The sequence below is a fragment of the Dermacentor albipictus genome, chromosome 2, assembly GCF_038994185.2.
Source record: "Dermacentor albipictus isolate Rhodes 1998 colony chromosome 2, USDA_Dalb.pri_finalv2, whole genome shotgun sequence".
Lineage (NCBI taxonomy): Eukaryota > Metazoa > Arthropoda > Arachnida > Ixodida > Ixodidae > Dermacentor > Dermacentor albipictus.
Window position 1 is genome coordinate 130669054 of NC_091822.1, and position 25163 is coordinate 130694216.

Below are 25163 nucleotides of genomic sequence, written 5' to 3' on the forward strand. Positions count from 1 at the left end.
GAAGGGGTAAAAAAGCGAGGCGATAGGTTCCCGAGGAAGAACTTAAGTTAGTACTAACCAAGAAGGCAGGCAAATCTATTAAGCAAGTGGAATCAATTAGAGTCTTACGATTATTCCTGGAGGCAAGCGGGGCAAACGGAAGAACACTACAGCACATCGCAAGCAAGACTGAGGAGGTTACAAGATTGTTAAGGAGAATCGCTAACAGACACAGAGGGTTGGGACAGGAGAGCGCCATGAGACTGGTCCACGCTTTCACCTTGTGTCACTTCTCATACGTAGCTGGAATATTCAGTTGGACACATACAGAGCTAAAAAAGTTGAACAGATTAATTAAAAGGCTTGTCAAAACAACAGTGGGTTTGCCGGTTAACACGCCGGATGATAAATTAATGAAACTAGGTCTCCACACACAGCCGAGGTAATTAAAGCTTAGCGAATTGCCCACGGAGATAAGCCCTCTGGAACAAGGTCAGGTAGAGTAATACCCGAATAGGTAAGGTGGTACCCAACCGAATCCAAAATTTCAGGTGAAGACACAGTAGAACTAAAAGATAGCATAAGAGAGCTAATCAAGACGGCTCCTTTCCCCAGAAATATGCACCTTGTGCACAACCTGGAAAGAAGAAAGGCAAGAGCCAAAGCTCTCTTGCAAGAGAAAGAACACGGCATGTAGAGAGCATACCGCTTTTGTAGATGCTGCATGGGTCAGAGGAAAGAAAGCCTTTACTGCAGTAGTATTAGATGCAGATGGACTCACTCAGAATGCTATTACAACAATTACTAAAGACATGACAGTCGCGGAACAAGTAGCGATAGCATTGGCTTCGTGGAATAATAAATGGAAGCAAATTTACAGCGGCTTTAAGATGTCTATTAGACACTTTACCAAAGGCTTTTTAAGCAAAAGGGCTGCCCAGCTGATCGGTATGATGGACAGCCAAGGGATCGAAATCCGCTGGTTTCCTGCACACATGGGATACGTCGATGCATCTCGGAAGAATTTAAACCAGATGGCTGGCGCAGCTGCGCGAGGGCTTACTATCCGTGCACTGCGTGACCAGGACCGTAATAATATACAGGAGGAAAACAGAGACCAATTACTTACATACAATGAACGCACGAAGCTTTACTACATGAACCGAAGGGAATTCCCAGTGCCACACACACAGCTCAATAGAGCTCAAGCGGGGACTCTAAAATTGTCACAGACAAGAACTTATCCCAGTCCAAACTATATTAACAAGCTATATCCAGAAAGAGAGGCGCCAATCAATTGCGAGAAGTGTAATGGCATCATTACTCTGGATCATATGCTTTTGGTAGTGTCCTGTGTCATTCACAGACTATGACAAGGAAAGAGACTGGTGGCGACAAGTCCTCCACAGCGAAGTTCTTTTAGGTGAAATACAGGCCGTCCAGAAGGCCCACGATACGGCGGGGAGGTTAAACCTTACTGTCCCGACGTGGGAGCTGCCTGCGTCAACCTAACGGTTAATCTTCAGGACGTGAATAAAGTTAATCATGCCATATTATAACATACCATACTCTTGAACGCCTCTTTCGCCGTGAGCACTACGCTATTGGTCAAAATTTTTTGAGCTGCTGCAGCCACTTCGCGCGTCCGTTACGCGACGTTACAAAACCACTATAATTAACTACAACAAAGTGACGTTTACGCGCAAAGGATGCCTGCCATTATTATGCCGAAAAAAAAAACTGATCTTTTTTCGCGGAATGGCCGTACACGCCCCAGTCCGAAAGGAATAAAAGTGGCTGACCCCCTCCTTCCCCTCAGAGGTCACTCTGGCACTGGCTAATCCGGGCTGCCCGCGGGAGAGAATTTTTCTGCGTATAATAACATTTTTGGTAGCACTACAATGTTATGAGTCCTTTGGCACGTATAAGTAATCGCTATGGTATCTATTAGTCCCTGAGAATCTGAGTTAGCATGATTTTTTACTGTCCGTTGCACGGCACCGCGATTTTCGACGAGCCACCGCAAGCTAAGCAATCGCAGACGCGGGCACCCTCTCAAATCCGGTTATCTACTTTCACTGCGATAGCTCGGAGCCAGCAATACCCTCTCCACTTGTGCGTGCTCATCGCCACTTTTCAGTTGATGAGACAGAAAAAGAGAGAAAGCCTGTAAAAGTGAAAACATTATGGGTTTTTACGTGCCAAAACCACTTTCTGATTATGAGGCACGCCGTAGTGGAGGACTCCGGAAATTTCGACCACCTGGGGCTCTTTAACGTGCACCTAAATCTAAGTACACGGGTGTTTTCGCATTTCGCCCCCATCGAAATGCGGCCGCCGTGGCCGGGATTCGATCCCGTGACCTCGTGCTCAGCAGCCCAACACCATAGCCCCTAAGCAACCACGGCGGGTCCTATAAAAGTAGGTAATGCTATTTGCTTCCAAAGCAAGCGAAAGTGATCTCCCATAATACAGAAGAGCGCTTGATTTGGCTGTTCAAAGAAAGCTGCAGGTCACCCATCCGATCCATACGTTGCGTTTACCTCAGTTTGACCTCAGGAGATTGAAGTAAAGTCATAATGGAACAGTTTTACGTTTTGCGGGCCGAAGTTATCACATCGCGCAGGACGGCCCACTGCTCCTGCGGACAGCTGCAGGACACGCACGGTCGCATTGTCCGTGCCTCCACAATCCTTCATAATGACGGCATTCACGTGACCGCAACCTTCTGTCGAATCCTTCAAGCTCTTAACCCACAATCTATTTCCTGGAGCCTCTGTCTGTATTTCTTCTCTTTATTTCTTTTTTGTATATCAAGTCTTTTTCTCCGCAGTGTTTTTTTTTTCCCAGGACGTCTGTTGCCGGGCACGCATGCAGCGTTTATGACGGAAGGCAAGAACGTACAGTGTGATTGACGCCCATGCGCGGTCTCTAGCCCCTACTGATCAAAGTATCTACAATATCGGTTTTAATCCACGGTTAAAAGTGCTCGCACCGGATACTTTCAATGGTGGTAGAATGTTTTGCCACGGAGGCTGTAATTTTACTTGATTGATCTGCAATTTAAATTAACGTTCTCGTAACTCTCTACTCGCTGGCAATACTAGAAGGAACAAGCACCATGGTAGCCAGCGGTACTTAGCCTTGCGCAATGTTGACAGCGCTCCTGATGACTCAGAGGTAAATACTTTTTTCTGACCCGTGAAATTGCAGAAAATTCTGAATGGAGATCTCATTGGCGCTTGTTGGGAAAAAGACTTCGCAGTTGAAGTATGGTGCAGTAGATGTACGGGAATCGAAGTTCAGCATTACCAGCACGTGACCTCGGCGTAATCACTCTACCAATTGATTTTAACCGTAAAGCTGACAGTTGGCAGCACTACTGAGAACTAAACCTCAGCACGTATAAATAGCTGTAATTATTTCTTTAGTTAGGCTTTATAAACATCGCATATAACGTCGCTCCAAGACCCTGATATTTCTTAACTTACTGCACAGTGCGTTCCACGCTTCACACTTTTTGTCGTTTTCCTTGGGCAGAATGCGGAGCAGGTTGTTTCAACTTTTGCCTGGAAAATGAAACAAAGACAAGTTTAAGAAATACACTTTCACTAGAAAGCACGACAGGCTTGTTAAGTAATGCATTATTGTGTATGAAGCGATGAAATAAAATCAGATCAATCTTTCATTTTGTTTTCATTTTGTGTTGAAGAACGGGGACCAAAAGACCTTACATAGCAAAGTCAGCTTTGTACATGGTAAGACAGGTACACATTGTGCGAAATTCCTCGGAAAGACGGGGCCTTATCACCGAGTCAGTTACCTTGTACACTTCAAATAGTGCACTAATCACGCACGCAACAGATATACTTTTTTCTTGCAAGATAACCTCCTTTTATCATTGTGCAAGCACATAGAGCATGCGTAGGCACGCTTTCGGCAGAGACACCTTGCCTGAATTCCTAGTGTAATTGTGAGTGACGATGCAGTACAGATGAAGATAGATTATATGCGCATGTGCCAACTCTAGAATGAAGCGAAGCACGACAAAAGCGACAGAGGTACGCCTTTTGTTATGGGACTTTGAACAGCATCGATCAATCTATTCACTTTTGTATGCGAGCGTACGTCCCATCTAATTGTTAAGCAGGCGACTCCACGGTATATAACTTCAAGCAACAACGCGCATACTCACGGTATAGTTTACGGACGAGACGAAATGGTCGCATGCTTCTGCAGGAACGTGAAACATCAACACGGGAACAGTGGGAGCTGTTCAAAGAAAAAAAACGCGCGTTCACGTTAGCTTTGTTATCAAGGCTTCTGATGTGAGGGTGTTACATCATCGCTGGGGCCAGTCACCCAAAAAGACACCAATGAGTGTCCGGTAATCACTAGGATGGCGTAATAGCTGAGCAACAAAAGAAAGGCAATGCATGCTTTAAATGTGTGAAGAAACCTCAGACGATTTGTTAGTTTTTGCGACGAGATTAGGATGCGATTTCTTAGCGTTTGCGTAGAGATTAGGATGCATCTCCGTTTTCACACATTACAGCGAAAATGTTAGACTTTTTAGAGGGCAGTCCTTAGGCGCCCGTTCGTGCGGCGAGCGTCGGCGTAACCGAGTGAGCGAGCACAGCGAAAGGCGAAAGGGAACGTGGAGCGCAGCGGGGTATGAAAGACGCGAGGTGAAAAGCAGAGGAGTGCGCAGCGGAACCATGAGTCGTAAGCAGAGGGGGAGGGTATGGCGAAAGGCTGAGAAGGAAAGCGTAGAGCGGTGACGATGGCTACGAGATGGCGATAGTAGCGCGCGTAATGAATGAATGTGTGTTGTTTAGTGTCGCAAGGGCCAGGTATGGCCAAAGAGCTGCAAGACAGTGTTAGTGATTTCGCGGTGGAATGATGAGTACTGTGAAGAAGATGTGACTTGGCTGTAAAGGGGCCTAAAAATAGTCACTGTAAAGTGCGTAAAATCTACGTGCTATAGGTATATGGCGATGTCTAATGATGAGTACTATGAGCCTTACACTGCATTGCGGAAGAATTATATGATGTGCAGAACATATAAGATTCAAAGATCAGCTGCAGCACAACTGTCTGACCAGAGATCTTGAAACACAAGGGTCTTGAGGCATGTGCTATACAGTACAACTATCCCAGCGGCATCCCCTAAAGAGAGGAAGCGCTACGAATGTATGGGACTAATAACATGTAAGAGCACATCTCTGAGGAAACCTAGGACTGTGTCTGTATTAAAACGCGCTTCTAGGCCGAGAAACATTGCAGGATGAAGAGGAATGCACTGCCGGTATGCTAAGGAAAAATTTCTTTTTCTCTCAGATTCGGCTTCCCAACACTCCAGGAGGATGTGGAGTACGGTAAGCCTCTCCCCGCATCTACCACAGGTTGGAGGCTCACTTCCGGTGAGTAGAAAATTATGGGTGCCAAATGTGTGTCCTATTCTGAGACGACAGAATAGGACATGTGTTCGGCGCGATTTTGTTAAAGAGGGCTAGAATCCTAACTGTGGCTTTATCAGGTGGAGCTTATTATCCGTTTCCACGTTCCACATGCGTTGCCAGTTGTCTCGCAGCCTCCTTCGCAAGAAAGTCCTCAGATCTGTGACAGGCACCTCAGCGGTAGGGTTAACAGCTTGCGATGCGATTGACGTGGCCATCTCGTCCGCCAGAACGTTACCCTCGATTCTCCTATGGCCAGGCACCCAATATATAATGATATGCTGGTTAGATATGTACGCTTTACACAAGACGGAATAGAGTTCATTAAGTACTGGATTTTTGTGTGTATAGAGTGACATCAAGGCCTTCACGACGCTTAGAGAGTCTGTATATATCGCTGATTTTTGAAGCTTTGATTGTCTTATATGCTTCACAGCAGACAGTATTGCGTAGGCCTCGGCTGTAAATATGCTTCTTTCCGGATGCAGTACATCGGATTCTGAGAAGGATAGACCGACGGCAGCATAGGACACACCGGCATTTGACTTCGAAGCGTCTGTGTAGAACTCTGCGCAGGAGTGCTTGTGCTGGAGTTCTAGAAAATGCGTTTGGATTTGGATCTCTGGTGCGTGTTTTGTTACTTCAAAAAAGGATATGTCACATTCTATGACCTACCATTGCCAAGGTGGTAACAACTTTGTTGGATGCGTTAGGCGAAGCTCGAGGAGTGGGACATGTATTTCATCGCTAAGCTCCCTCACAGGAAGCGAGAAAGGCTGTCTTACAGAGGGACGATTATGGAAAAGTGTAGTATACGTCATATCGTTAACGCTGCTAAAAAATGGATGTTGATGATTGGAGTGTATTTTCAGAAAATATGTAAGGCTGATGTAAGTTCTCTGTCGATGGAGTGACCACTCATTTGATTCCACGTATAAGCTTTCAATCGGGCTTGTTCTGAAAACGCCAGTGGCTAAGCGGATACCTAGACGGTGAACAGTATCTAGCATCTTTAGCGCGCTCGGGGCGGCAGAGTTATATACTATAGCGCCATAATCCAATCGAGACCGAATTAGGCTCTTGTATAGATTCATTCAACACTTCCTGTCACTACCACATGTAGTCTGGGATAGAAGTTTTATTAAGTTCTTTCTTTATAGACATTTTTCTTTCAGATATTTAATGTGTGGAACAAAAGTGAATCTATAGTCAAGTATAATACCTAGGAATTTGTGCTCTTTGTTGGTAGGTATTTGTTGTCCATACAGTTCTATGCAAGGATCCAGGACCAGGCCCCTCTTTCTTGTAGAAAGAACACAAGAACTTTTGTTAGAATCGATTTTAAATCCATTTTTCTCTGCCCATTTTGATACTATGTTCAAGCCATGCTGCACCTTTCTCTCGCACACTGCGAGGTTACAGGGTTTGAAAGCTGTTTGAATATCATCCGCATAGACAGAATAAAAGATGACCGGTGGTAATGAAGCACGAAGCGTGTTCATCTTCGCGATCAAGAGAGTGCAGCTGAGCACGCCTCCCTGGGGTACACCAGTTTCTTGTGTAAAAGGACGTGACAGTACTTTACCGGCTTTTACCCGGAAGGTAAGATTGGATTTCTATTAGGTTATTAGCTTTCTATTATATTTAGCATATTACCATGAATGCCCATTTCTGACAAGCCTCTCTAGATTCTGTAGCGCCACGTTGTGTTGTACGCCTTCTCCATATCGAGGAATATGGATAAGAAAAACTGTTTGTGTACAAATGCGTCACGGATGTTTGCTTCAATACGTAAAAGATGATCAGTTGTGGAGCACCCTTCCCTGAAGCCGCACTGATAGGGATCAAGCATTTTGCTCAGTTCAAGGAAGTGAATGAGTCGCCGATTCATCTTTTTTTTCAAATACCTTACAAAAGCAACTTGTGAGGGCAGTCGGGCGGTAACTCACCACTGAGGAAGGGTCTTTGCCTTGTTTCAAAACAGGGACCACAATGGCTTCTTTCCATGTGGTTGGAAGGTATCCTACAGCTCAAATGGTGTTGAAAAGTGCAAGTAGTGTAACTTGGGTGTCATTGTGTAAGTTTTCGATCATTTCATACATGATTCTGTCAGATCCCGGTGCAGAGCTCTTGCCTGCGCTCAAGGCAGCTTTCAACTCGGCAATACTAAAAGGACGGTTGTATGGTTCATTCTGTCGACATGTTTTGATGAATGGCTTACATTCTTCTATTTGTTTGTATATGAGAAAGGATTTTGAATAATTTGTTGAACTTGACACGCTCTCAAAATGCTCCCCGAGTGAGCCTGCCTGGACTTGCAGGGTATCGCCTTGTGTTTACCAAAGGGAGTGAATATGTTTGTCGCCCTCTTATCCTATTAATCCTGTTCCAGACTTTGGCCTCATCTGTATACGAGTTGATACTCGATAAAAACTTCTGCCAACTCTCTCTTCTGGCCTGTCGGCGAGCTCTCCTCCCTTGGGACTTTACTTTCTTAAAGTTGATAAGATTCTCTGCAGTGGGAGACGCGCGTAGCAACCCCCACGCTTTGTTCTGTTTCCTGCGAGCGATCCTACATTCGTCGTTCCCCCACGGGACACATCGTTTGCATGCTAAGCCTTTTACTTCTGATATGCATTTAGATGCGGCATCTATTATGAAGGCTGTAAAATACTCAACAGCAGCATCATTTCCTAACGAAGACATGTCAGCCCATGAGATACTCGTAAGAGTTCGAAATTTCTCCCAATCGGCTGTATTAATCTTCCACCTAGAAGCCTGTGGTGGATATTCGTGTTCTTTAGATGTTCTTAGCAGTATGGGGAAGTGGTCACTCCCGTAAGGATTGCTGCTAACTTCCCATTCAAGTTCAGGCAGTATAGACGGGGAAACTATGAGGTCGATTGAAGAAAATGTTCTGTTTGTAATACAGCAATAAGTGGGTTCCTTCTTATTCAGAAGGCACGCGCCAGAAGAGAAAAAAAACTGTTCAACAAGACGACCTCACGCATCTATGCGAGAGTCGCCCCACACGCAGCTGTGCGCTTTTATATCGCCAAGAACAACATAAGGTTCTCGGTATTCATCTATAAAGGACTGAAATTCATGTTTGTTTAATTTGTAATGGGGAGTTATGTAAAGCGAGCAAACAGTGATGAGTTTGTTTAGGAGAACAACTCGAACCGCCACTGCTTCAAGGGCCGTTCGTAGCTGCAAACGTTGACACGCTATGCTTTCTTGAATTACAATGGCAACACCGCCCGATGATGCGAGAGCATCATCGCGATCTTTGCGAAAGGTAACATACTGTCGAAGAAAGTTTGTGTGTTTTGATTTTAAGCGTGTTTCCTGTAAACACAGCACTTTTAGATTGTGTTTGTGAATAAGTTCTTGCACATCAACAACGTTTCTAAGAAGACATCGGGCAATCCATTGAATGATTTGTGTGTCCATATTTAAAAAATTGGTGCTGTGTGTACGGAAACGGAAGTGATGCCTTAGACTACAGAGCTTTTTCGAGGCCCTGTAACGGGGGTTTCGCCCTTTCTAGAGCGTTCGAGGGAGCCTCGCCACTCCTTAGGCGCTTGGTGCGCCTTGAGGATAGGTGTAGTGTCCATTGCCTCTTGTGAGGCGCCGGACACGCGCTCTTGCGAGCGAGAAGTTACCAGAGAGAGTCCTGCCTCTGAGGGCAAGACCCCTGCGCCCACCAGCCCGGAGGTCAATGGGGCTCCCTGAGGGATTTGGCTGCACCGGCTATTCCCAGCGCTGTAAGGGACCGGGGAGGTTGGGGCAGCCTTGGCTGCGCCCACCTGCGGGGTCGATGGTCCTTTCTGCTGGGTTGAGGGAGCAGCGCTAGCTGCAACCACCGAGCGGGCAGATGGCGTAACTGCCGACTCACTGCTTGTGGGTCGGACAGCCACCGGAGGCCGTTGTGGCGCTGCCCCCTGACGCGCCACATCGGCAAAGCGGCTCTTAGTCAAGTATGACGCCCGCGTACGTGCCTCCTTGGCAGATATGTTTTCTTTGACTTTGATTGTCACAATTTCTTTTTCTCTTTTCCAAGACGGGCAGGACCGCGAGTATGCGGCATGCTCGCCATCACAGTTGACACAATGTGGAGTGTTCTGGCACATTTCAGAGGAATGTTCATTGTTACTGCACTTGGCACATGTCAGCCGGCCTCGACAGTTCTGTGAACTGTGGCCGAACCTTTGGCACTTAAAGCACCTAAGAGGATTGGGCACGTATGGCCTAACACGAAGTTTGATATAACCGGCCTTGATGCACTCGGCAAGGACACTTGAGCCGAAGGTGAGTACCAGGTGCTTCGTCTTGATCTCTTTACCATCTCGCCTCATCTTAATTAGTTTAACAGTTATGACACTGTGTTCACTGAAGCCCTCCAAGAGTTCAGCTTCAGTGAGCTCTAGCAAGTCATCGTCCGAGACAACGCCCTGGGTGGTGTTCATAGTACGGTGCGGGGTTACTGTTACTTGGGTCTCCCCAAATGACACAAGTTTCGGCAGTTTCTCATACTGCTTCTGATCTTGGAGCTCCAAAAGGAGATCACCGCTTGACATTCTCGACACCTTATATTCTGTTGCAAAAACTTCAGCCAAAGACTTGGAAACAAGGAACAATGAAATGGTTCGCACTAGTTTGTCTGGTTTTTCTGAGTGAATTACGTGGAATCGAGGGAAGTTGTGGACTTGTCCGAAAAACTGAAAGACATCTTCGGTGCGCCCTCGTTTCTGAAGGCGATCAGGTAGTTTAGGAAAAGCATGTTCCATAAGTATAGTTGCGTTTTTGACGCGATGCCAACCGCCCACCATGGAGCCCAACAGGGAGTCGTGACAGAAGTTCCTGCAAGAGAAACCCTGCCAACGCCAGCCGTACATCGCTGCTATAACCAAATACAACATAACCAAGGCTGGCTAGCCACACACGGTTAACCCTTGCCGCCGGCAAACTAGGAAGTGGGGAGAAGTGAGGAGAAGACAGGAAAGATGGAAAAGTGGGAGAGAAAGACGAAGATTGGAGAGGAGGACAGTAAAAGGCGACTGCCGATTTCCTCCAGGTGGGTAAGTCTGGAGGTGCCGTCTATGTGAAGCAGAGGCCAAAGAGGTGTGTTGCCTCCGCCGGGGGGCCTTAAAGGTCCGAACACCCGGCCTCGGCTCAACCCCCAGAATCCCCGTTTCCCCGGACACGGCTAAGCCGCGCACGGCTACACGCGGGAGGGTCCAACCCTCGTGTGCTCGGGTACGTGGTGTCGCAACACACCAAACGAGTAGCGCGCGTCGTCTGGGAACTCTGTCGGCGGCGGCTGCAGTGAGTCCCGCCCACTTTGCGATCTCCGGATGAGCGAGGCAGTCATGCCACAATTCGCTCCGTTTCTAACGTGCCGTACAAGACAGGCGGCCGCACTATCCAATATATCGCGAAATGAAAACACGTATAAAGCTGCGCTCAAATTTCGAATTAGGGACTCTGTGAATCGTCTGTCAATGTTTTAGTAAGGAAAACATATGCGGAACTAAGGCAATTGAGCATGCTCATTTGCCAAAGTACCCAGTTTGAATGACTAATATTTCGCCCGATCAATTATATGATACAAAAATTGAAGCGTATTGTAACACGGACCAAGCAATTCGAAAATATATGGAGAGATTGAAAGGAAGAGGGGAAGGGAGAGTGAAAGAAATTACATGGAGCTTAACAAGAAGAGGGTTTCTACTTGGTTACCCCACACTGGAATGTAGGTAATTGTGTTAGGAGGATGGTAAAAAGTGGCACAGAATAAAAAGAAAGGAAAACCACAAGAATGGGAATGCTATTGCCATTATATTTTTTACACAGGCATGTAGATCCCAAAGGCGCCGTATATGCCTATATGGTGCGTGATGTGATAAGGACGTGATTACGAGCGTCAAAGCACGTGTTATTTCAGTACACTGTTCGCAAGTTGAACATCATATTGTCACGTTGTCGTAACGGTGAGGAATCAGACCGTTGCGCAATGGCGAGTCGCAAAACTTTTTTACTGGGTGAACCTGTGCCCATAAAAGCAAGTTACACCCGGGCCGAACGATAGTGATCGATAGTCAAAATGTGATCTGCGGCTCCACCATGTCGGCTATTTACACTTGACTCGGCGTAGGTTGGCACGTAATCGCCGATGCTCTCGTATGCTCTAGAATGTACTAGTCCCGTCGCGCATGCACTCTGATTACGCAAGATTTGCCGACAACATAGGCAACAGATAGAATTGGCGATGTCATTCGAGAAATTTCATATGCACGCAGGCGTGTCTCGTGCTTTGACGTGGCTTTAACAAATATTATCAGGGGAAAAGCGGTCAGTGAAAAAAATTAGTGAGCCATTTCACTCTGTGAAGGTGGATGACTAGCGAAGCCGTTTAGCGCACGACACGGAGGTGACTACGACTACTGAACAAAGGAACGAGCATTTTTCTTATCCTAAACTGTAGTCATCGTGGCGATATAGATACGCACACACATTTGCATATCACTTGTGTTATTAAATCTGTCCGTCACGTAAGACGATGACTGACTCAAACCCCCTTGAGCAATAACTCATACCTCCGTAAACGCGGCATCCCCGTTACGACGCCAGAAGTTAGATTCTACGCTGGAATGATGAGTGACGGTGGAGCCAGCTGTGGAAGACGACGACGCTCGAGCCATTGCTGGCGATGATAGTTCTTTGCACAGCAAATCCAGCTGTTATGCGGTTGGCGCCGAGAATATCCTAACAGCCCCTTTTGAAAAAGTTATGCAAAACATTTTTTTCAATAATTTTGGAGAACGCTTAAGGTTCTCCTTTAAGCGTGGAACGCGATAGCATCCAAAGATCCCTGAGGGCTTCTCACGCTTTCCGGCAGCTGCAACTTAAGTAGCCGTAATGCTCATCGAGAAACGCTTGCGGCGAACGCTATGCATGAAGGCGAGCTTTGGGGTTTCTCTTTTTTTTTTTTGATGGTGTGCAAGGACAGACGACAGACCTGAAACGGCAGCTGATAAACTCAATCGCGTTAAAAGGGGTTCGTGTTTGAGTTTCCACGTAACGGAGTTATGTTTTCTCGTATATTCAAATTACAATCCGACGCTGACGTGTCTGTAGGTTACGTGCAAGTCGTACTTTACAATTTTCATATGTATTTTGCATTCGGAAATTCAATTAGTTCAGTAATTTCCTTGTGCCACATGGAGGGCCCGCGTGGGTGGGTATGCGTGGCTCGAAATTCGTTTTGCCGAAGCGATTTCCGACGCCGGACGTGGAACGGCGGTCACCGACGTTGAATTTTCTGCGACACGGGGCCCTTTATGCTGTTGCGCTAAAACAACTATTCTTGCCCTTGTGCCAGGACCTTTTTGGGTCCCACGTCTGATAAGGGTAGTTCAAGGGCGCGTCACAGGTCCCCCAGCCCCCAGGGGTATGTGCCATTGAGCTTGGACCATTTCTGTGCTATCACCAGGATCGGCCCACGTGAAGATTTGGTTTTGTCAACATCTCGGACACATTTTTTTCCAGATCCTAACTTTAGACCGCTTCACTGTAGAAAGTATGAGCAACGGTACTATCGCTCTCAATAAGCCCTACAACTCGCAAGCGCGTGGCGAAGGTGTCGCGCGTTGTGCATCATACTGAGAGCGATAGTACGCGTCAATATTACTCTGGACATTATGCAGTTAAACAGTGTCACTTACGTGTAATGATGCATTGGCCGTTCTTGCAAATTCCTTCGACAATGAGGTCGGAGACTGTGGGAACGGGCACCTTCCTTTCGTAATTGAGCTGCGAATGGAAAAATAATAGACGAGGTGCGAAGTTTCGTAAGCAGGATAACTTGTCCTTGCCAAGATGGCTGCGTTCTCGTTGGTTTCACAGGTAAAGTGTGGTGGCTAGAACTGCGCAGTGTGACGGACGGCGTATCTACGCCGTGCGAGGGAGAGGCGCGATGAGCGATGAAATTTCCGGACTCCACTAGGGGCGTTGAAAAGCGGTGGTGTGCAACGTTGGTCGAAAAAAAGTATGGAAACAACAAACAAAAACGGAAACGAACAAAAGCAAAGTTCACTATAGATAGTCATAAAATTTGGTTGCGGGAGTTAATCATGTTTTTTTTCTTTTTTTTAACCTAGGTAGGACATTAGGCAGTATAATAGCAAGAGCCTGGTGGTGAAACCCACCACCCTGTTCCAAAGGGGACGCTCATAACATTCATCCATCCATGCAAAGACAAGCCGCGCCGCGGCCCTTTCCAGTGTAGCGCCAGCGAGGTGTGACCGCCAAACTTGTAGACCGCGTGTAGACCTCACTTGTTCCCACATCGATCGTGATCCCGTGGAAGCTGGAAAGCATCACACATGTGCCACTTGGATTATTGTGAGGACCTAGTAGTGTGTTATATTGTTCTGTCCCTGTGTTATGTATTAGATAACACTGCGTGCACTCATCGCGTCGAAAGCGGGAACATGTTTTGTACAATTTAGTGACAAAATTTCTTGCCAACCTTGTGCTTGTGGCAGCACAGTCACCATAGAAGCAGCTTAATGTAATGCAGACAGCGTGTTCGTGCAAAACTATGGTAGGGGAGGCCTATTGTACCCTGGAGATGAGTTAGCCACACTCACTAATGCGCCAGAGAATACAGTCACATTATTGTTTTGAACAGAGAAGCTGTATGCTTTCAGTGTGCATGATTTTATGCATTTCTTGGGCATTTTAACACTCCGCCAAGTGGCATGCGAGCTCCATCGCAAAGAGCTGACGGCAAAAATTATGTAGTTTGTGGTGCTAACAACGCTGCACTTTTTCACAAAATCTTTGAAGAAGGAGAAGGCTCTTCAAAGGGAGTGCCAGAAGCATACGAAGTTAAGGAGAGTGAAGTGAAGCCTACTGCTAAGCTCGGTTTGTTGTGTACATGTGCATGTGGATTACTGTACTATGTAATCAATTGTTTCTACTCGTCTTCTGGACCTGTACAAAAAAAAAGCAGTGATGGAAAATATTTAGTGCATGTTGAGGGCTCGCCAAAGCGCCAGATATGCACCTTTTTTTTCTTCCTTTTTACAAAGCTAAAACTTCTTAAAGGGCATGTTGCTGTCGCATGCGAACGCACGGAGTGAACTGAACGACGCGGCGATGCTATTCCCCGATTTATCGCGCGCAACCCCAGCGTCCTTTTTGTCTGTTTGCGTGTACAATTTTATCTGCGCCCACTGGCTATATTTGCGGCAGATAACCGAATGAGAAAAGTCGAAAGAAGGCATTTCGGGTTCTTTGTGCTCACGGTCCGCCTTCGCTTCCGCTAACACCAAGCCTTTTAGTAAAAACCAACTCGTTCAGAGTGGCATTCAAATGTGTTCTTCCACGTTTCATAATTTGCGTAGCTAAACGTCTGTTGCACTTTCCGGTATAGCGAATAACGCATCTTTCAATTGTCTGCTCTCCGAAGAAGTGTCACGCTTCTTACTAATGCCTCTCTGAGCTGCAAACACTTCGTGATGTTTGCACCACGCATTACATTAAAAATTCAAACGCAAAGTGAACTCGAAGCGCGCGCTAGCTGCCGTGCGCCGCCCCCTTTAAAGGCCGCAAACGCTGCACACGAGCTGAAAATAGCGCCACCTACAACTTTCATCGCTCCTCTGTGCGCCCCGCTGACTCCCGCTCGTCAGACTGCCCCCTTCAGTATAGTTAAGGGTGAGACGCACTTTTTTGAAAGTTTGTATGGGGCGCGTGCGTAAAGCGGCCATCCAGTTACCATCCAAGTTACCATCCAGCACGTCGACACCTTACTTTTGATTTTAGCCCAAGGTCGGCCATCTATGTTAGGCCAGACTATGTGTGGCGAGAAGCTCACTTGCAGAATTTCTAATATCATCCGCACAGCGTGTCAAACATCTCCATATTCTTCGACAAAGGGGGTAATAATTGAATAGCTTAGTCCAAGTTGTACGCAATTGGAAACAGCTGGTTACATTAGAGCAAACTATTTACTGCATACATGAACCATAGTTATCTCTCTATATCGTTTTAGAAGGTTGAATACACTTTAACTCAAATATTCTCGCCCATCCTAGGGGTGTGCTTGGACAGACGTTCTACTGAGCGGTACGCCGAGAAACGAGTAGGCATTACTGCAACAATCTGACAGAACTATATTACTGAGACAGCAATTATATGGACACTTCGGGCGCATTTCTGCCGTAGCCGCTGGCTTCGCCATCGCTGTGATGTTCCGTATAAAGTCAAAGGCACATAACATGGTAGCAACGCGCCGCAAGCGCTACGTGCCAGTGAAAGCGTGCGAGAGTGACCCGACGATGATGGGTCAATCTCGCGAGCACAAGGGAGGAAAGCGAGGAGGTAGCGCGCCGTCCTTTATCGCGCGCAAGGCACCGGGGGGGAGGGGGGGGGCGTGCGAGCTCTATCTTGAAAGGCATCTGCGACGCGCACGGAGCGCTCCGAGTTCTAATAGTTTCGCGCGGGCTGTGGGCTCTCCGCGTTGACCCCAGAGGCAACACAAATGTCAATTCGCTCGCTTCTGCTGCCGCGCTTCCTCACTTCAGCGTTTTCACAGCGAGTTTCTGCGGCCATCGAGTGAGATGTGTTCATGTTAGCTTCTGCACGCGTGACAGTATGCTTGTTAATTTACTTAGTAGGCTAATGTTCGCCACTTTATACGGCCGATAAAAGCGCTATTCTTACTTTGTGTAGCTGTATACTAACTTGCTGTCGCAATTGATTCTTCGCCTTTTTGAAAAACTGCGACTTTTGTGAGCTAGACATAGCCAGAAGCAAACACAAAATTATGTACGATTATTACCGTGATATATACAATTAAATCAGCACATAACTACGACAGGTATCGTATCTAGTATGTTTAGCAACAGTTAATTAAGGTCACTGAGTGCGATTTTATATTTTGCCCCTTATAGACCTCTCCTCATTGTTCTGCATACGCAATCTTAGAGCTAATAAAGTTTTTCATTCACTCACTCACACTCCCAATAAGAAGACTCGCCCATGGAATCATGCAATGAAGCACCTGACTGCATAACATTTTCTTTACCAAATGGCTCAAATGTTGGCGACCAAGTAACTAAAAATTTGCGATAAGAATTACTAAACACTAACCGAATGTTGCGCAAATACTTTAAAATGAACTGTAGCATAGTGTAGCCATCACCAATAAATTTGCGGTGCACATAGATTTTAACACGGGCATTCTATTTGCACAATTCTTTAGGGAACACTGGAAGCATGCAGGTAGTGCTTACCAGACAAGGAGTTCCGTCCTGTAGCCGTTGCGTTGATTTATTTTCGCAAAAATCCGTGCACCTTACCGCAAGAACCTGTTAACGAGAATGAAAAGGACGGGGGAAAATACATGCACTTACGTAAGTGTTTATGGGATATTTAAATCCCACGAGCACATTACACAGTTCGCTGCTTTTTATATAAAGGGCGGAAATTCTGAAATAGTATTTGTGTTTTCTGCACTTTTATCACGCACCTTGTATATTGTTCTTCGCAGTATTCCGGATGTAGAAGCAGCAATATAATCGTAATCCTGATTTGTAACGCTAGAACGCAGAAAAATCTGGGTATGGCATTTTCGACGAGGAGAGAAGGATTTCGTTTTCACAACCTAGACATATACACAACCTACAATAAAATGGAAATGTGTAAGCCTGAGCGGGGAATCGATGCAATTCGCCTTGCATATCGAAGGACATGGATGCCTTAATTCAGTAGTTGAGGGAGTTGAGTGGCTGTAGGCTACTGGTGGGATTAGCCTTGCAGTTGCTGCCGGCAATTGCTCCACCGTAGCGACACTTAAAATAAATAAATAAATGACATAAATCTGACACACACCTCACAATTACAAATAGTCACTCCTAAGGTCACCATGTGCAAGCGAAATCCGTGTCCTGGAGGTAATTTAAAAGAAGGCGGGAAACCTTCCTACACAACAGGTTCCCGCACGGGGAAACAATGTCCTGAAGAGAGCTGTGAGGAACTCCTGTCTTCTTGAGGGACCCGAATAACACACTCATTTCAGCATACAGAGTACAGCACATAAGGTAATGTTCTATGTCACCGCACACACCACACGTTGAACATAATGGAGACAGCGCCAGGTTAGTCTAATACATCCACGCAGGGGTACGAGCACAGAGCCCATGCAGAGCAGTAAAGTGGCTTGGTTTCTTTTGAGACCCTTGGTCACACATGTTTTGTGAGGTGAGCTCCACAAAGAACTGAAGTGGCGCAACACCGCTTCTCTGAAGAACCTCTTGTCCTCTTGAGGCACTTTTCTCAGTGGATTCCCAGACAGCGTTCCATGGATGAGGCTGCCCGCCATCTCACTGGCTGATACCTATGTGCGAGGGCACCCATTGGAAACGTATGGAGAAGCCTTTGATATGGAGATTGTGCACCGAGCATGGGAGCTAAGACATCAGGCATCAGTAGGGAACCCGTGCTCTAACCTTTGAAGGGCAGATTTTGAATCTGTAAGCATGACAACAGGTTGAGGTGTGCAAAACCGTAGCTTCTTTAGAGCCACCTCAATGGCAACGCTTTCGACCGTTGTGGATGACACGACTGCAGTGAAGCGAACAGACCAATCATACTTCAAAGAGGCAATGTGAAAACAGCTGCACGTCGCCGCCAACGACGTCAGTCCCTTGGCTAACCAGGATATGGTGCACTGATTCGTGTCATTACCCCTAATAGCTCACAGCAAGACTGCCTTCCTCTCTTTCTGTCCCTTACGCTTTCTTTCTCTCTTTATCCCCTTACTCCTTACCCCGTGAGGATAGCCAAACGGTACTTACTCTAGTTAACCTCCGTCTTTCTATGCATCCTTTCTCTCTCTCTCTCTCTCTCTCTCTCTCTCTCTCTCTCTCTCTCTCTCTCTGCCTACTTTGCTACGACAACGCTCGCGAACGAGACATGCCGCTTGCCCTCTGCGGGCACTTCGACACCAACCTCTCGAAACCCCAAAACGCATGGTTTTCGAGAGTCCCTGAGAGAAGCGTTTGTCGCCGAGTGGGCCTCCCTCAACGTGGTGCCAACGGCAAGGACCGGAGTTGTGCTCGACCGCGTCTTTTTTCCGTATAATCGGAGAATTTAGGCCTCGCACGTACGCATCGTACTGCTCTATATCCGTCGCCTCTAGTAGACAATGCGCTGCTGTCTACTAGAGCCGCCGAACCGGTTGACATTTCCTCCTAAACTGTACAGATGTATAGAACATGTATATTGCCAGTATATATTGAAATGTTCATTATGATATTCAAAGTGTATACAAAACCAGATAAATATACATAAATATTCTGCAATTAAATATACTGTAGAGCTCTTTCTCTGTATTGTTAATTTCACCATCACAAGAATCCATCCCATATGATCACTAAATACAGGCCTGTCGCGAGACAGAATTCTAATGCATTCTGCAATTGAATATATCTTACAACTCTGTCTCCGTCTCATTAGTGCCCCCACCACAAGAATCCATCACCTATAGTTAATAAATACACGCCTGTTGCGAGAGAGAATGCTATACGCATTCTGCAGCTGTATCATTCAACTATATGTCTCGTTAGTGCCAGCGTCACAAGAATTCATCCCGCATCATTATTAAATACAGGCCTGCGCGAAAGAGAATGCTAATAGCATTACAGTCGCCAATAATATGCATAGGATGAGTAGTAGTAGTAGTAGTAGTAGTAGTAGTAGTAGTAGTAGTAGTAGTAGTAGTAGTAGTAGTAGTAGTAGTAGTGCACAACCTTTATTGTATGCAGAAACCGGACGGGCTCCTACTCTAGTTCTGCAGAGCATATAAGGGGGGGGGGGGCAGTTTGGTCCAGCAGGGAGGTGCCCCTATTCCAAGGCCCCACTGGCACGGACCATCTGCTAAGCTCGTTGAATCAGTCGTAGTTGGTATTCCTGGGCCGGGCTATAGATAGCAGCGCCTCCCATTCGTTCTATGTGCCGTTTGTTTCCTGTTCTTCTCCGTGTTCTGCACACACCAAGGTGACGTGAAAGAGTGTTGGTGTTGCTGCACAGCACGGGCACATGTAACCATAAGCCGTGGGATAGATCAGGTGGAGAGTGTGTAGATTTATCTAGGTGTTCGTCTGTAATCTTCGCTACATGGTTGCCTCCGCAGCGCTGAGTTTGCCGTGCGGGGGTGGACAGATTGTTTTCTGTTTTCTCAATAGTATTTTATAATTGTTGTGTATCAAGGGTCTAGGGTGTAGAGTCTTCTATTGCAGAGTCCGAGGTGGCTTGGTGATTTGTAAAGCCTCGAGGTGCCTCGTCCGCGTGCATGTTGCCGGTGACGCCCTCGTGCCCCGGTGCGCAGGTTACGGTGTGCATGTATTCAGCCGTGTGGTCGAATCCAGTTCCAATAAGTATTCGGAGCTCCTGCGCTCGTATTTTGCCCCTTAGATGGTTTTGTAAGCTTTCTGTGAGTTAGTGACTATTGTTAATGGAGCTTTTCGCGTACAGACTTCTTTTATTGAGAGGGCAATTGCAACCTCTTCCGCTTCTGTTGTAGAGGCGCGATCAATTGTAGCGCAGGTTATAATTTTCCCTCCACGATTCATGACCAGTGCCAACGCCTCCTTGCATCTGTCTGGTAAGGTGCAGCATCAGTGAATCTTGCCGCATTCATATATTTTGTCCTTTTGTCAATGTATTGTGCCCTAGTCTTATTTCTCCCAGCATGCAGGCTGGGAGCCATGTTGTTAGGTGTTGAGGATACCGTATACCATTCTCTAAGTGCGCTGGGTTCCTCTTTGGTTTCGTGATGTTTTTGTATTAGTGCATCGCGCGGTAACTTGCTTAGGACTTCTCTGCCTGTTGGAGTCTGGGGCAGGCGATTGGGGAGCAAGAGAACTGCAACCCGAACTCGGTTTTCATTGCTCGAAATTATACAGCAAATTCTAGTACATTACGAATCCTTCATGAGCACATTTGAAAAGTGGTAATTCGGCATAGCAGCTCCAAACAACCCAGCCAATCACATTCCTCGTTATGATTTCCATAATACTCACTCTTCCATTCCTCCGCGTAGTTGCGTCTACGCATCTGTTTGGGTGAGTCCATGGTGTAAAATCTGAAACGGCACGTACGTGGTACAATTTTCTCGGTTGCCTGCGAAGCAGCTATGATTCTAGAATGCATGAGGCGCTCGCTATATACGCTGAAGGTTGCAATTATCTTGGGGTAGACTATATAAGAAATATCCACAAATAATTTGCATGTTCTCACTGGCACGTACAATTTATTTTAATTATGAAGATGACCGTTACATTTGGAGGAAACTACCAGCAATTCTAACGTTCTGTAAGTGAAAATATTCAGGAATCCCCCCCCCCTCCCTGGCTTTTCTACGTTCATATCAATGCAACGGCGTTACAATGTGTATTTGTGTACTCGCATGGTGTTTACGCAGGTTTAGCGTAGACTTGCCAAGTTTCTGGCCTTCTCTCTTTCTCTTTGGTGTCTATGTTATTAAAATCTTTTTTTTGCTATTTTCAGCTGTCCTTTAGGTGACGTGCTCGGCCTGATATACTTGTTCTTTCTTCCTGTTTTTCTCCGCACCTCTGTCTTTTTTTTAAACGAGGCTTGTATTGGCCCACTCCTGTCGTAGTTGGTGTTGGTATTGCGTTCGAAAAAAAACCCAAGCCGTGCGAAAATAGAAATTGCTTGTCGGGCTGTGGATTCGAATCGCCGATCTCCGGTTGCGTGACCACCACGCTAACCGATTCAGCCACTGCCGGTTTTTTTTTTCTTTATTACATGGAAAAGAAAACTGAACGTGTATTACAAAGTGGACACAACTACACACTTAAAACTCGGGCAAACACACACATGCATCCAACAAGTGCATCCAGTCTGGCGGAGGTTCCTGCACAGCGTACACACTTCTTACAAACGCAGCACTTTCGCGAAAGAAGGATTTTGTATTTCGCGGGTTTTCGGCATGGCGATCACAGAGCCTACTTCTCCACAGGCTATATAAACCAAGTACAATGAAAATGCCATAGGGAGGACCACCTGTAACCTTAAACGGTAGAAACCTAATTGAGTATGGAGTCATGTCAATGTCGTTTTTAAGTGTCCGTTGGAGAATGTCCCAAAAAAATACAGCGTCCCTACAGTCTATGAAACAGTGATCTATGGTTTCGGCACGTGGACACAGCCGACAGTTTGTTGACCACGGCACAAAGCAACCCCTCGAATTCAACCAAGTTTTAACAGGGAGTGTTTCCGAATGTAATTTAAAGAAAAATGTTTTTACTCCAGGAGGCACACACATTTTTCGGACTCGTTTAAGTACATCCTGATAAGGTCGATTTAAATAAGGTGCACGATACAAAGGTTCATCATGCGTGGCCTTTAAAGCGGGGTTTTATGCATGAGGAAGCAGACGCAGCGCCAGGCGCGAGCCAATCACAGGCGTCCCCTCCCGCCGAAGAAGGAGAAAAAGGGGTGTGATCGCGTGTTCGCTCGCCTCGTGGCCGCCGTTTCCGGCCAGTTGAGGCCCGGCATTCAGGCGGGGAGGCCGCGTTACGTTCGTTCTGCCGAAGAGTAGACTGCGTTGAAGGAATGTCAGCGGGAGTGGGCCACGCGTCGTGCTTTCGACCGAAGAACGAAAGCACCGGGAACTCGCTCGAGGAAGGGCTCGTCGTCGACGGGCTGACCTCGCCGCGAGGGAGCGCGAAGCCGAAGCGTTACGACAACGAACAGCCGCGGATGCCGAGCTTCGCTTGCACCCCTCTTCAGGGTAGTGGAAGGCCGGTCTTTTTTTTTTCATACCTCTTAAAACGCAAACGAGCGTTGTGCCTCGTCCAGCGGCGCCTGATAGCTCCTTACTTCTTCATTATTTTTCTCATTTATCTTCGTCGTTTATAAGTGCATTCTGTATTTTCACGATCGATATGGGTCACTAAAAAACGCGCGCTCGCATTACAGATAAATGAAATGAACGGCTTATGACTGTAGCCTCATCAAATGTGACTATTTAAGCAAATTATGAATTATGAAAAATGAATTTTTACCTGCGGTGACACAGGTCCCGTTGCGACACACTCCGGTTCTCTTGATGTATTCGCCATCGCCACTTCCTTCCGTTAACTAATAACCAAATTATGAACAAACAAAAGGGGGAAGGGGACAGAGGGGCGGGAGCAGTTATCTTTTTCAGATTATTGAATGTGAAAACCCTATTCCAGCAACACACGCCCCCCGCTGGAACACTCACCCAGTGGCGTAGCTAGGTCGTCTGGCACCCGGGGCCCATAGGCCTTCCGTGTCACCCCTCACCTCCCCCCCCCCGGGTGTGGCCGGCGGAAAGAGGGGTGTCTTCAGACGTATATGACACCACCCCCCCCTACCATCGGCCCCCTTGCACCCGGGGCCCACGGCCCCCCGGCCCCCCCTGTTGCTACGCCACTACACTCACCGCACATAGTCGCCCATCGTTGAGCTGCGTTTCCTTCCAGGTTTTATTCTTCTCCTCAAGGCAGCTCGCGACACACCCATCTGTGACTTGAAGCTGGGCGTAGTCGTCAAGAAAATATGATTGCAAAACAGAAGCGCGAATTTCTCATGATAACCATCGTAAATGTCACGACTAGATCGTGTTTCTCTGTAACGGTTCATGCAGATGTTGCACGCTTCTGTCATTTCATGATCAAACCTCTTTCATCGGTGCACTCATGCTTTTCTTGTGCTTTGCCATATGCTATTGCCAAATATTTTTCACAGTGGATCGAGGTAGTTACGACCCGTACTCTGCGGCTTCTTGGTCATCCTCGTTCCATGAACAATTGCTTGAGTGACTCAAATGAATTAATGAAGGAAGGATCGGAATGAAGGCTAGGTAGGTGGCACAGGGGCGAAGAAAGAAGGAAAGGAAAGAAAGAAGAAACTATCTCGGCTCTTGTCGGACCTTGTCTCGACTCTCCGGGATATGGCCTGTTGTAGCATCTCGCAAACCCAAGTCCAGCACGTACGTCCCGTTGCCTAATCAAACTTCCCTTCAGTCCAGAAGGTGTCATCAGAGTGCGAAATTTAAAAGAAAGGTAGTGCACATACCGCAGCTTTCGCGGCAAACAAATTTAGCAAGAAATTGCTTTTTTTGGGCGTCCGCGTCGTTCAGCAGAGTACTTTCCACGGTTTCGTGTCTCGTTCAGTCCGAAAATAAGGAACATTGTAACAAATAAAAATCCGAGGATATCTAAGCACTTCTTATCAGTTGTGAATGCGGAAACATTAATGTCCAGACGAACGCCGCTGAGCAGCCCTTCGAGTTACGAACTCGCATGTGGACAAGGGAGCACGTTCAGACGCTTGGCAAACGCTTCCTAGAGAGCACAAAGCTGACACAGTTCGATCCGTGACGTCATGCGACGTTGCCCAATCGCCACAGATTCTAATGGGGACGGTGGCGAGTGAAGCCGCGCTGATTTTGACGTCGCCGCTTTCGTCACGCAGGGCTTGACAATCAAAATTTCGGTGCAAGTATATAACATAACGTCATAAAGCAGAGAGCACAGGCTTGCTAACAAGGAGGCACTGGTCTATCCCTGTGGGTAAGACACGACTTCTAAGCATGGGTCGTAGGCTCTAAGCTCACGAGCGCCAACGTTCTTCCTTTCGAATTTATTCCGCTGTTTTATGCGTTAATTTCTGCATGGCGATTACCGCGGCGCACTTGCAACGCAGGCGAGAACTAGCGCGGACAAGGAACGCGCGGGTAACATGGGCCTCCGAGTGAAACATGGCGTCGCCACGATGCCCTCACACGCCACACATGGCGCGTCATCGACACAGGCGGTCCCTTTCGCCCGCTCTGCCTGTGACGTGGCGCCGCAGCCAATGGAATTTCATCGGTCCCGTTTTTAGCTTGTCTACGCCACGATATCACCTAGTGATATCGTTCGCGTCACCCGTCTGAAGTCTTACTTCTCCAACGACAACCCTGTCTTTCCATAAGCGCCGAGACGGCGCTCCCATTGGTGAGGGTCATGTGTTACAGGCCACTGCCGTACATTGGGGAAGGTGCCAGGAAGGAGATAAAGGCGACGATCGAAGAAGCGCTCGTGTGGTTGTTCTTCAGCCATCTCTCCTCTCTGTACATATTCCGTCTATACATTTTCCCTTTCGTCTTGCCTACTTTTATCCCCGTCACAGTATACTGTTACTTATTCAAGCGTTCCAGAGTGTCATGCTGCTGCTATCCGCGATGTTTCCCAGGTTCACAGAACAGCGGCTAAATAGGCCAACCTCAATATCAGTGAAGATAGGAAGAATGCAAGTGTGCGATGTGGCAAACATTTAATGTTTTTGGCGTGAATACACACATTGTAAATAGTTATTGAACTCTCGTTTTTGGAGTTTTTCGGTACATAATACGAGAAATGTACTAGGTTACTGCGGTGCCCTCGATGAACCATACAAGCCACCTTGTTTATATTTATTACTATTATGTTATATTATACTATTATGTTTATATTTAACGAAATTAAGGGGAAAGGTATTGGATAATGCGTACGCAATATTTTAAGTCAGCGAGGTAATGGCGGATTTTAACGCGACAGCGTTAAGGAGCTCGTGTCGCAGAAAAGCCGGTGCCGTCGGCGTCGGTGTCGTTCGTCGTGAGCGATAAATCCCGGC

The 25163-nt window shown here is 46.9% G+C and overlaps 2 protein-coding genes across 3 annotated transcripts in view; one reads left to right on the forward strand and one right to left on the reverse strand.

Moving 5' to 3' along the window:
• Window positions 1-25163, forward strand: part of LOC135912540 (uncharacterized) — a 328642-nt gene that overhangs the window by 280173 nt on the left and 23306 nt on the right. For both annotated transcript variants that reach the window (XM_070533974.1, XM_070533975.1), the window contains exon 7: window positions 5320-5402. In XM_070533974.1, the coding sequence (XP_070390075.1) occupies window positions 5320-5402 (83 nt within the window). The remainder of the gene's footprint in view (window positions 1-5319; window positions 5403-25163) is intronic.
• The window catches only part of LOC135912529 (uncharacterized), a 66841-nt gene that overhangs the window by 14211 nt on the left and 27467 nt on the right, over window positions 1-25163 (reverse strand). The window contains exons 6-10 of the mRNA XM_070533973.1: window positions 20534-20595; window positions 16745-16819; window positions 13166-13253; window positions 4175-4251; window positions 3471-3548 (exon numbers count right to left, since the gene is read on the reverse strand). Of these exons, the coding sequence (XP_070390074.1) occupies window positions 3471-3548; window positions 4175-4251; window positions 13166-13253; window positions 16745-16819; window positions 20534-20595 (380 nt within the window). The remainder of the gene's footprint in view (window positions 1-3470; window positions 3549-4174; window positions 4252-13165; window positions 13254-16744; window positions 16820-20533; window positions 20596-25163) is intronic.